Genomic DNA, 13,202 nt, shown 5'->3' with positions numbered 1-13,202 from the left:
GTTTTAGCTAAATAGGTGATGACAAAAAAAAATCTATATCTATAGAGAGAGACTGTTTGATTAACAATCTTGTGAAGTCACAATCCCAAACAAGCCTTTAAAAAATATTTCATGCCTTTTTTACACATTCTCTCCCCCCCCATCACATACATAATTACTTTCTTATTTTATATTTTCTGGTTATCTTTGTTAATTCTATTTTACAGACTCTACATAGGATTGTGGAGTGACAGGAATAACCCAATGCACGTAGCCACTTAGCCATGTCAGTAGCAGTGTCACAAATCATCTATTATTTGGGATAGCAGGTAGGCAGCTTCCAAGTAACTCTGATTCTAGTAATCTGTAACAAAATTGGCTTCCCTTTTAGGGAAATTGGCTTCCCTTTTCCTGTACTAGAAAGTTGTTGAGACACTGGAGGAAATTCACAGAAAAGCAACACGAAGTATTTGGAGGTGCAGAGAAGAGGACAGAGGGATGGAATTATGAGGAAAAGTTAAAGGAGCTAAAATATGTATATCTTGCTAATTGACACCTGGGAGCAGCAATGGTAATGAAGCAGTATGCAAGTATTTGAAACAGGCTAGATGTCAAGGACAAAGTTTAGGGTTTGTTTAGGGTTTAATAAGAGGGTATAATTAGGAGTCACGGGATGAAATTGGAGGGAAAATTTAGGCCTTGGCTACACACAGAAGTTGTACCGCTTCAACTGTACTAGTATAAAATAGTACAATTCCATAGTATGGCTGTGTTTATACCAGTATAAGTGGGCTTATACCACTATAGCTTATTCCCATAAAGGAAGGGGAATAAGGTGTATTGGTATGTCATCTTTATGCTAAAATAACAGTGTCCAAACTAGGGATTTTATATTTTACTGGTGTATCACACCTCCAACTAAAATACTTATACTGGTACAAAATCCACGTATAAACCAGACCTTAGCTGAATATCCCTAAAACCCTTCCTGACGGGGACAGCTATTAAGCTGTGGAGCAGTTTTGTGGCAAGACTCATCATAAGATCCACTTTTTGGGACATTTAAACTTGCCCAGAAGAGAGGATCTTGCATCAAACTCTCATAGATGAAGCATCACTTTGAAATGGAGCTATGTGTCTTTGTCAACCCTTTGCAAACTGCTGGGTGCTTATTATTTTTGGATTAATTTTTGTCTCATAGTCACTGGGACCCATCCTTAAAGCCTGACATATACTACCTTCAGTACAGCCTGGTTGCTGTAGGGCTTAAGCCTCAGATACACCAACTGCAGTAGTGCCTAGCTACTATAGGGTCTAGGCCTCAGATACATGACCTGCAGTAGTGCCTGGTTGCCATGAGACAGTGGTTTTTGACCTTTTTTCATGTTCAGACCCCCAAACATTTTCAAATGGAGGTGCAGACCCCTCTGGAAATCTTAGACATAGTCTGCAGCCCTGCAGGGGTCCGCAAATCACAGACTGAAACCCACTGTTCTATGGGAACCACCTGTCAGAGCTCCCAGGTAGACACTTCCTGCCGGGGCCCACAGGTTGAAAACCACTTCTGTGGGGTCTAAGCCTCAGACACACGATCTGCAGCAGTGCCTGGTTGCTATAGGGCCTCTCCCGTCTGCTGGGCGGGGGGGTGAGGGGGAGAGAAATCTACAAGCATCTGAATTTATGGCAAGGGGCCTAGCGTGTTTCTAATGTAAACACAACGCATGGGGGACTTCCTAACCAGGTGCCGAGAGGAGACTGTAGAGATGCCTCTAGAAGTACCTCATGATGGCTCCAGGGTCTCTTCTGAAACCGGTGGGGGACATCCGAGCATCTACGGGGGAGGGGGGGTCCTCCTCTGGGGGACTCCCTAGCGCTCCTCTCCCCTGCGGGCTGCTCGAACGCGCCACCCACGCCGCCGCGCGCAGGGGGAAGCCCCTCGCTGTGGGACGCTGCGGCGGCGGCCCGCCCCTGCTCCACCCCCCGCTCCTCGCGCGGGGCTCCAACCGCCGCCGGTCCCCCAAGTTGAAGGGGCGCGAGCCGCCACACAGAAGATGGAGGCGCGGGGGCGCCGCAGCAGATGTGTGGCGGAACCGGCCCCTCCCCCGGCGGGCGGCGCCATTTTCCCCCTGCTCGGTTAGTCCCCTGGAGCCGCGCGGCTGCCGAGAGGCCTCGGTTCCTCTCTCCGTGTCTGGTGGTCGGGGAAAGAGGACGGCGCAGCTCCCCTCTCCCTCGTGTCTAACCACCCCCCTCCCCCGTCTCTGGACACCAGCCCACTGGGGTTAGTTGGCCACCACCAGGCCAGGCTGCGCCTTCCTTCCTTGCACGCCTCTGCGTCCAGCCCCGTGTGTCTGAGCCTTTGAGTGAGTCACCAGCAAGGGCGAGCGAACAGCGTGTTGCTATTGCCTGACTAACTTAGCAGGGAGCTCATGGGGCCGTGGAGGTATTGACCCAAGGGATATATTGCCTGGCTGCCGAGTAATCTTTTTTGGGGGGGGGCGGGAGGGAGAGAAGGGGAGGGTTATGTGTGTTTCTGAGTCTTGTACCCTGTTGCAGGAATGTCTGCTAATGTACCTTGGCCTCCGTGATTCCACCCAGCGCTGTGCCGGTGGCACCCAGGTCTGGGGAAAGCAGCTCCTTTCCTTGTAACGTTATCTGTTACCTGGTACCAGACGCTAAAACCAAGATTTCACCCCCCTCCTCCCTCCCACGAATTGGCCACCTGTTGCAGGTGCCTGAGTGTTTGGGGTGCCCAATCTGACACCTCGGGCCTGAATTTCAGAGCTGCTGAGCACCCACAACTCCTCGGTGGTAGCTGTGGATTCTCAACAAGTCTGAAATTCACGTTCAAAGAACCCTAATAACTGAGGCACCCAGAACAGGTGACCACTTTGGGGAGTATGGGTACAAATAACTCCTCAGCCTGGTGATCTGCATCCTGTTTCTCTCCTCTTATCAATTTCCCTGGGGTTTACCCTATAGCTTACTGTTTCACTATGCCCTATTTATAGTCATGTTTGTAAACAACTTTGAAAATGTTTTTATAATTTATATAGAACAAGTTGCTGATGTCCAGTTACACCGAAAGTGTGCCAGGTACTGTTGAGTGTTGTTTTGTGGTGGTGTTTATCTTTGCAGTTCTGAGAGTATGGTGGTTTCTCTCCCACATTTTTTTGTGGGGGATGATGGATTTTATTTAGCTAGCAGTACAAGCATGTGTGGTGTTTTATAGGTGAAGGGCCCAGACTTTGCAATGAATAAAAAACTACCTGTTCCCAGGTTCTGAGCATTTAATACATTCTCAAGTCCAAGAGAATGCATTTTTTTCTGTTAAACTCTTACAAATGTGTAGTGGTTTTCATTATCATTTACTAAATATATTAAATTATGCTTTATGTATTGGTCAGCAACTTCAGCTCTAGAAATTACACAAATAAATGACTGAAACACTTTGGCCTATGAATGAAAAGAACATGCAAAGTATTATTAGATATGCATTCTAGAAGAAAATGATGTTTTGGGCAATATACTTAGCTTCAAGGGAATGTCTACTGTTAAAATGCTACAGCGGGCAGCTGCAGTGCTTAAACATAGATGCTACCTATGCCAACAGGAATGAGTCTCCCTCCCATTGTCAATCTAGCTCCCCAAGAGATGGTAGTTAGGTCCACAGAAGAATGCTTCTGTTGACATAGCATTGTCTACAACGGGGTTAAGTCAGTATAGTTACCTCTCTCGGGGCTGTGGATTTTTCACATCCTTGAGCGATGTAGCTATACCAGTGTAAATTCCCAGTGTAGACCAGGACGTCCTATAGCAACATTAAGGGTGTGTTGTGAGGTACTTCAGAAGATTTTTGTAGAACTGAGTTTACTTGAAGTGTTATAATTTGAACCAAATGGAAATTAGATACAAATTCTGTTGATGTGGTATTTAGAGAATGCCTTCCTTTTGAAATATTCAGCTAAAGTCCTATGTTCTTGTACCTCTATGAGTCTTCTCCTTTTATGCTTTCTCCCCACAGAAGACATTTTTGGAAACTACACCTCTCTCCCTTCCCCTTCCTTTACTGTTTTAAGTTTATTATTCTTTACCATGGGCCAGATCCCAAAGCCCATTGAAGCCAACAGAAAGATTCCCATTGACTTCAATGGGCTTTACTCAGACCTCATGTTTGTAGATTGGTAACCTGTCTCTTATGATGACTTTTCATCTTGTTTGTTATTGCTGCATTAGTGGTGAGGGTGGTGTCTTAAGTAGTATTGCCAACTCCTGAGATATTTGGTAGTTTTCTTAAAGCCCCAGCTCCTGGAATCATGTGACTACATGAGAATCTCAACTTTCATTTAAAAAAAAAGAAGTAATTTCTGAAGCTTGAACAGATGACCAGAGTATGCTCTAAAAGCTTGAAAACTACAAGGCGAATAAAAAGAACCCCTCACATTTTTTTATTTTGGGGGTCTAACTCATGTTTTTGGAACAATGTGGTTGACAATAATGCTCAAGGTTTAATAGCATTCACTCAGCTCTTCAGTATACAGGCTTATTTGCTAAGCCAAACAGCATCACAACCAACTACATTGCTCTTATGGACTTAATTTTGAATAACACAAAATGCGACGGTCTAAAACGGGATTAGTCAGTTGGTAACTTGTCAACATAAGCAAACTATAATTTAATAAACTACATGTGTTAGGAATTACATTTGCATAATCATTTTAGGCAATGTTGTACACCTTTCTTGGTTGTTAATACCCTCCCTACATGATACCCTTAAGAAATAAGACATGCTAGATTCTGCATTTCTGGGTGATAATAGCATGCCTCAAGGGGTGTGGTAAGGCAGCAGGCCAAACCCAAGAAGTGTGATAATCCCACAGAAATTGTGTGGACTGTTCTGTTGCTATCATGAAGTTTACAAAGAAAATGTGGAAGCCAGTTACAGTTAGGCATGTGCTTTTTCTGTTCTAGGCATTATTTAGTTGGTTATAACAAGAGTTTCTCAACCAGCCGTCCAGGGGTCTCTGGGGGCCCACAAGCAGCTTTTAGGGGGTCCTCCAAAATAAAACAGAAAGCAAGGCTGGCGTTAGACTTGCTGGGGACCAGGGGAGGAAGCCGAAGCCCCGGCGCGTGGGGCTGAAGCCCAAGCAACTTAGATCGGGTCACAGATTATTTCAACATGTCATAGTTTAATCATGAACTCTAGCAAGGAGAATATAACATTTAATTAACTATTTAAAACTAGTAATTATAAAGGCCCTATCTAAATCTATGTCATACTTGGAAATTATTTTCCTCTTAAAAAAAAAATCTGGCAATTTTATAATTAAAAAGGAAAGACAATTTACATAAATAATTACCTATCCTGATCGCTCAACACCTCTGACTTGGGGCCCCAGGCAGTTGCCCTGGTTGTTACCCCCTAACACCAGCTCCTCTTTTAATCTACTGGATATGCAAAAAAAACTGTTGTTGTGGCACAGGTGGGCCACAGAATTTTTATAGCATGTTGGGGTGCCTCAGAAAGAAAAAGGTTGAGAACTGCTTGGTTATGAGATCCTTGGTAACTAGTCAGAAACCTGTGTGTCCAAAGTACTGAAACTTAAATTGATGCCTTTGTGGGAAACTATATTTTGCTAGACCAATTTACATTTTATATTTCATAAAAAGATCAGCAGTAATGTTAAAAATCATTAGTTTCCGTGGCACTACTAAACATACAGAATAATGTTATTTATAAGTAATCTTCTAGCCCCCTCCCTTCCCAAGTTCTTTCACATGCTTGGGGTACTCAAAAATACAGTTAAAATGTTCTCAAAGCCAGCAAAATATCTGTAATCAAAACAACACCTTAAAACTTTCAACAGGAAAATGAAAAAGGAATAATAGGAGGTAGTAAACAAGAGGTTAATCAGTGGTGGGGGGGAAAACATTTGGGACAAAGGGAAAAGGATGGATATTTTCTAAAGTAGCCAGTGTTTGCCTAATGCTGCTGCTATGAAGTTGATAGTAAAACTTTCAATGACTTGAGTGGGAGCTGTTAGCCCAACTCAAAGAGCTCTTGAAAGTCTCACTCTAAATGTTTAAAAGTGAACAAAAGGATGTTTGCTCCCATTGTCATACACTGAGACAGATGTCAAAACAGAACAAATATTATGTGTTGGGATGTGCTGCTGCAAAGACCTGGTGGCTCACAGGCTTCATGTGTTATGGTGGGATCCCTAAAAGGGGATGTATTGACTACCAATAAAGTATGACTAAACTTAACTTTTTAATTACTCTTCTTTATTATGAAATCATAAAAATGTAGGCCCAGAGAGGACCTTGAGAGGTCATCTAGTCCACCCCCTACACTGAGGCAGCACCAAGTATACCTCTTAGACCATCACTAAGAGGTGTTTGTCTTAGCTGTTGTTAATAACCTCCAATGATGGGGTTCCACAAGCTCCCTTGGAAGCCTGTTCTAGAACTTAGCTATTCTGATAGTTAGTTTTTCCTGATATCTGACCGAAATCTCCCTTGCTCCCGATCAAGGGACTTCTTGTCCCCTTCAGTGGACATGGAGAGCAGTTGATCACCATGCTCTTTATATGAGCCCTAAGCATATTTGAAGACTTTTGTAGGTTCCCCCCTCAGTCTTTTCTCAAAATTAAACATGTCCAGATTTTTTAAACCTTTCCTCATAGATCAAGTTTTCTACACAAGTTGTTCTCAAACTAGGGCCGCCACTTGTTCAGGGAAAGCCCCTGGGGGGCCGGGCCGGTTTGTTTGCCTGCTGCGTCCGCATGTTCGGCCGATCACGGCTCCCACTGGCCGTGGTACGCTGTTAAAGGCCAATGGGGGCTGTACGAAGGGTGGCCAGCACATCCCTTGGCCTGTGCCGCTTCCCGCTAGATTAAATTTCCCCATGTTAAGTATCCTCACACCTTGTCAGCTGTCTGAAATGGGCCACCTTGATTATCTCTACAAAAGTTTTTTTTCTTCTCCTTCTGATAATAGCTCATCTTAATTGATTAGCCTCTTGGAGTTGGTATGGCAACTTCCACCTTTTCATGTTCTCTGTATGTGTATATATATATGTGTGTATAATCTTCTTAATATATGTTCCATTCTATGCATCTGATGAAGTGGGCTGTAGCCCACGAAAGCTTATGCTCAAATAAATTGGTTAGTCTCTAAGGTGCCACAAGTACTCCTGTTTTTTTTTTTTTTGTGGATACAGACTAACACTGCTGCTACTCTGAAGTCTGAGATTAGTTTCTGACTCCTCGGAGCATGAGTAGCTCCAGGGAAAGAAAGACCTCCCACTATAGAGTTTCCAATTGAATTCAAAGGAAGAAATGCCTGTGACTTTATCAATACCTCACACTACAGAATCCTGCATCCATAGCATGATTTTTCAGCTGGAGGTCTCTGACTGTTTCTGGTAAATTAATCATCAGTCTTTCAGTGGCTGGGCCCAAAATATTTCCAAAATTTCTGCCAAAGATGGTTTAAAGAACTCTCATTACATTTATGTTTGGACAAATTGTAGCTATCAAAAAGGAATATGTGAGGAAGGTTATAGATGTTGCATTTTGAGTAAAAAGTTGGAGACCTAGACTTGGTCTACACTAAAAAGGTAGGTTGACTGTCACTCAGGGGTGTGAAAAATCCACTCCCCTGAGTGGGGTAGTTAACTCCTGTTGTAGGCAGCGGTAGGTTGACAGAATAATTCTTCTGTTGATCTAACTACCACCTCTCAGGGAGGTGGATTACTGATAGCAACCCCTCCTGTCAGCGTAGGTAGTGTCTACGCTGAAGCGCTACAGGGGTACAGATGTAACGTTTCAAGTGTTGACAAGTCCCTAATATTATATGGTTTCTAACAGGATCAGTGGTTTACAGTATGAGTTTGGTCAAGTCAAGCAGAATTATTTTTGTCAAGTACAACTGGTCAAAACTTTAGAAGGGAATCTTTGCTTATTTGTAGATTTTAGATATGCTTTTTAAAGTAAAACAAATTAATACGTGCAAAGAGGCATTCCTGTCAGGTACAGATGTGAACCTTTGCGACTGCTTATCTCTTCTGAGATGGAGAGGAGTTGTGAACAAAAAGCTAGTGGGCTTCATTTTATTCTTGCATGCACATGCATTTCTCCCATTGAAGTTTATGAGAACCACATCCGAGGACAGAATTTTGTCCAGTGTCTATACATAGTTGATGTTGTAGAGTTGAAAACAGTTTGTTGTGCTCTCCTGGTTTTCAGAGAGGAATTCTAGATTCATTGTGCATTATTGAGAACAGATGATGGGGTTGTCATGGTTTATCTCATCAAGTGGAAAGAAGGAGGATAACTGTTATAGAATCGATGTTCCTCATGTCTAGCTAGCGAACTGGAGCAGCAAATGGGAGTTTTGCGAGGGAGTTCTCCAGGTGAAAGAGGAGTGACTCTTACCCTTAGGTGAGTTTGTTGTCTGTCTCTGTCTGTCTTGTGCGCTTGCTTGCTTGCAGTGTGCCTGATTAATTGACATTTATAGTGTGGTCTGTTTGGGGGAGGCCATATGCTGAGCCCAGTGGTGTGCTAGGCAAAGCTGAGAGCTTCCTAAGGAAGCTCTCTAGCCTGCCATCCTTTAATCCCTAATTCCTTTAGGATCCCTTGACAAGGAGGGTGAGGGCGAGGGCTAACTCATGGAGAACAGGAGTTTAAAAAGCCAGTTTGTAAGAGACCAAAGGAGCTAACAAAGAGGATTTTTGTGAGGAAGTTTAGAGAGGGAGCATGAGAGCCAGATACACCTAATAAACATTCTCCTGTCCACCAGCTGACCCCTTCCCCCCACCCCTGCAAATGTTCCTTCCTGTTAAAGAACAAACAACCAAAAAGCCCCCAGCAAGAGTAAAAAAAATGCAGGCAGAAGTCCAGCAGCAGAGTGAGGGCTATCCATTTTATTGCAGTGAATGTAGCATGTATGATTACCTGCCTTGTGGGCAGGTGGCGTGTGTGTGCATTCAGTGAAAGCAGTTCATGGCCCTCAGAGACAGAGTACGGGCTCTTGAGACCAGAGTGGCTGAACTGGAAAAGCTAAGGGATACCAGTACATAGGTGAGGTTTTTTGGGATATAATGGAGTATTCCCACCCCTGCTCTGTGTTGAGCCCCTCTCCTCGCGTGACAGCCTCTGTGTTGAGGAAGATCAATATCTTGGGGAAGGAGAGCATCAAGCGGGAGTAGAGGGAAACAATCTCATGGTTGGAACCCTCCTTCCAAAAGATATCCTGTTATCCTCTCGCGCTGAGGATACCTCTCTGGGGTGGGGGACCCCTGTTATTACGAAGACAGGTAATAGTAATGGAGGATATGATTATTAGAAATATATATAGTTGGGTTTGTGATGGCCAGGAGAACTGCATGGTGAATTACCTGCCTAGTGTGAAGTTTGTAGATCTCTCAGGACATTTAGACAGACTTGTGTAATGGGCTGGGGAGGAGCTGGTGGTCATGGTACATGTAGGTACCAGTGATATAGGGAAAGGTATGAGAGAGGAGTTGGAGGCCAAATTTAGGCTGGTAAGTAAGAAATTGAAGTCCAGGATCTCCATGGTAGCATTCTCTGAAATGTTTCCTGTTCCGCTTGCAGGGCTAGTTAGACTGGTAGAACTGCAGAGTCTCAATAAGTGGATGAGACTCTGGTGTTCCTAGCAGGGATTTATGTTTATTTTGAATTGGGGAACCTTTTGGGAAATGAGGAGCCTGTACAGGAAGGATGGGCTCCACCTAAACCAAAAAGGAACCAAATTGCTGGCTTGTAAAATTATAAAGGTCGTAGAAGAGGAGTTCTTAGACTATGGGCTGGGGAAAAGCTGACAGGTACAGAGGAGTATGCGAATTAGATAGACATCTCTTAAGGGATGATTTTGTTAAAGGGATTATTGTAGTAAAGAGGAGGGGACAGAAGTTGATGAAGTACAGGTCGGAACTGAAAAGAAACAGTCAAATGAAAGTGTCCCATTCAGTTACATAATGTGAAGGCCTACAACTAAATATTTGTGGATGTGGCCCATATAACACATAAAAAGCTTCATATGTGGCCCACATGGTAAATAGGTTGAGAACCACTGAAATAGAGGGTCAGTGTTACACTGTACATAATCCAGTATACAATTATTTTCATTGTCCATTCTCTTTTAATACTTTTTTAAAAACTAGATAGACTAGTTTAGAAGTGTACTTTCTCGTGTGTTTATTTTATTTTGTTTTATTATTTGTATTTTCATAGAACCCTAAATCCCGAGTCACACGCCAGCACTCCATCATGAAGATGACTTAACATTTCTGTTGCATGATAAGATAAAACCAAAGGCCTAAATACACATGGTTAATTAAAACCCTTACTTCCTAAACGCCAAAGGAGCAGGGACTGTTTCTTGTACTACATCTTGCACAATGCTGAGCGTTTGCACAAATACAATACTTAATAGTGACATTTCTGATTTTGGCTTAAGTTTAAATTGCAGTAAAGACTAGAATATTTAAAACAAAAACACTAATTTTAATACAGTATTTGCTCAAAGCATCTTCTCATCCAGTGGTTTTCTTCCTTCCTGTTTTGTATGAGTTTTATGTAAGTAAAAATGTATCCCATTTTGCATTATTTCAGATCATATGCAAAAAGTAGTTATGGAAGAAGTGAAATGAGGGCCTGATGCAATACAAAAATTAGATGGAAGTCTGCAGAAATAATTTATTGTAACAGTAATTTATTTTTGCACCTAAAGTAAGAAAGGTACCATATGCACATTCCTTATCTCCTGCTGAATGGAAACATGTAATTAACTTCTAATTTTCTTGGAACCTTGTAAAGTTTTATATGATTTGCCTCTTTACTTTTATTAGAAGTACATAACCCCGTTCTCCTATTGCTTATATGATTTATAGTAAATCATAGTTAATGACACTGACTTCAGAGGCGTTTTGTAGGTGTAAGTCTAGTGTAAATGGGAGAAGAGTCAGGCCCCTAAGACAAAACAGCCCAGTTGAAGCCATCTCTATGTTAGAAAATACATTTATCTGAAATAGTCCAAATTTGTTGATATTCAGGGCACCATTTATTTATAGAAGTTTATGAGGAAGTGCAAAATACCATCCCTTACCAAAAGCTTGAGTAAACAGATGGACTGTGCGCTCTACCTTAAAGATTAGTCAATCACACGTGTGTCCTATCATGTGGGTATTACACAGGAAGACACAGACTGAAGGGACAGGTTATGGAACAGTAGGTCTGAATCGCTGGTCTGAACTCAACCAGAGGAGGCTTAGCATTTTTCCACTCAAGATCGTTCGGGAGTGTGAGGGAGTGAATTGTTTCTTATGTGACCGTATATTTAATTTGTGTCAGAGGTGTTGAGCGATCAGGATAGGTATCTTATTTTTATGTGTTTTCATTGATAAAATTATTTATGTAAATTGTCTTTTCTTTTTAATTATAAAATTGCCAGATTTTTTTTAAAGAGGAAAATAATTTGCAAGTGTGACACAGATTTAGATAAGGCCTTTATAATTACTAGTTTTAAATAGTTAATCAAATGTTATTCTCCTTGCTAGAGTTCATGATTAAACTATGACATGTTGAAATAATCTGTGACCCGATCTAAACATCTGAATTCACTTTGTGCAATATGGCAAACAGCTGTATTTCAATTCAAAGCTAAAACAACTGTAGTACATTGACCCGTTGAAGATTACAGTAGGTTTTCAATTCCATGTTAGCTGTATTTATTGGAGAAAATTGATTTGAGAGTGCTTCTGCTTTTGACTTTGTTTTTAATGTCCGGAAGAAAGGAAATAGAACATGCGGATGATGGGACTTTGATGTGTAAAGAAGTTAATTATCTAAACCATCAAACAAAATGTGGGCTGGGGAAGTAATTATTTTAAAGGCTATGACAGGGCATGATGAGCTGTTGGTTCATCATGTCAAGAAAATGCTGTACACCTGCTTGATTTGAAAGTTAAATATTTTGGTTTTAGTAGGAAGACAGTGGTTTAACGAATGGATAGAGCTGGTATGCTCATAGTTCCTGATCCTGCAAAGATTTATGCAGGTAGGTAGTTCCATTGGATTTAATGGGACTGCTCATGTGTAAGTGTTTGCAGGATTGGAGCCTTAGCAAGTAATTGTGCTGACACAAAACACGTGGGCATAAATGACACCCTGACACTGAAAGTTACACTTCTGGGTGGAACCCTTTGCAGGATTGTGGCCTATGTGCACAATTATTTTTGGAAGAGTCCCACTAAAGTCAGTAGGATTACTTGTATGCAAGGCAGTACTGCCAAGGCAGTACTGAAATGTTCAAAAATCATTAGCTCAAAACTTATGAGATGTAACTTTTATTTGTCTTTGTTTGCTGTTTAGTGTCTGAGCTTTAGTGAGTCTCACTTTCAAGCTTTTCTCTGCAGTCATAGGGCTAGAATTTTTTTTTTTAAATAAAAGGTAAGATGATCACATAATCACTTGTCTCCAGGGTGGTGAGCTTTAAGTAAAGCGCCAAATATCATGAGAGTTGGCAATGCTGGTAAGGGATAGCCATGTCTGTAACAATTATTAATGTGAACACGGGCTGCCTGATTGGCCCTTACTTAGTGAGTGGGAGGGAAATAAAGACTGCATGCCATGCACTTAATTTTTTTTGACAAACCCTAATAATGTTACAATCTCAGTCCTGTAAAATCCCAGTCCTGCAGACACGTGCATGTATAACTTTCCTCCGCAATATAATTATTAATATTCATTAATGAAGTGAATAAGACTGTGCTTAAAATTAAGCATGTGTGTTTTCAGGATTGGGGCCTTATCTTATTAATCATTAACTTTAATAATATTTTCTTTAAAATTTTTAAGGGCAAGAAAATTCTAGCCAAAAACTAGTGTTAATGCCTTGCACAGCTTTACTGAATTGTATTTCTACGTCTCTATGACCTTTCGATTTAAGAATTTTGACATTATCATAAGAGTGGATATACATATTTTGAGTTATTAAAAATTAGACATTAACTGTTAAATAAATAATAAAATAAAGAGTAATAAGCAAAATGCGTAAAACAAAAGTAAGACTAAATATACTCTTGATTTAAATTTCCAAGTCTGTGGGTCTTTGGTACACCTCCAATGTTTAGAAGCACTTTGCTAGAAGTAACACATAATCTTCCTTTACACTTACAGGCAAGTTTATTGCATTTTTTTTAA

At 41.5% G+C, this 13,202-nt stretch overlaps 2 protein-coding genes across 14 annotated transcripts in view; one reads left to right on the top strand and one right to left on the bottom strand.

Annotated features, from left to right (window-relative positions):
* RUNX2 (RUNX family transcription factor 2) overlaps window positions 1-1,912 on the bottom strand; it is a 216,606-nt gene extending 214,694 nt beyond the window's left edge. The window contains exon 1 of the mRNA XM_075126361.1: window positions 1,759-1,912. The gene's annotated coding sequence lies outside the window, so the exon portion shown is untranslated. The remainder of the gene's footprint in view (window positions 1-1,758) is intronic.
* A 15-nt stretch (window positions 1,913-1,927) lies between these two features.
* SUPT3H (SPT3 homolog, SAGA and STAGA complex component) overlaps window positions 1,928-13,202 on the top strand; it is a 483,439-nt gene continuing 472,164 nt past the window's right edge. For 2 of the 13 annotated variants that reach the window (XM_048845710.2, XM_048845701.2), the window contains exons 1-2: window positions 2,119-2,257; window positions 3,033-3,072. Coding sequence is in view for 1 of the 13 variants with exons in the window: in XM_075126371.1 (XP_074982472.1) it covers window positions 2,031-2,116 (86 nt within the window). In the remaining 12 variants the exon portion in view is untranslated. The other 11 variants (XM_048845706.2, XM_048845699.2, XM_048845709.2 and 8 more) reach the window with 8 other exon arrangements.

This window comes from Caretta caretta, chromosome 3 (genome assembly GCF_965140235.1).
Source record: "Caretta caretta isolate rCarCar2 chromosome 3, rCarCar1.hap1, whole genome shotgun sequence".
NCBI lineage: Eukaryota > Metazoa > Chordata > Testudines > Cheloniidae > Caretta > Caretta caretta.
The sequence above is the reverse complement of the archived record's forward strand: the minus strand, read 5'-3'. Positions and strand labels throughout refer to the sequence as shown.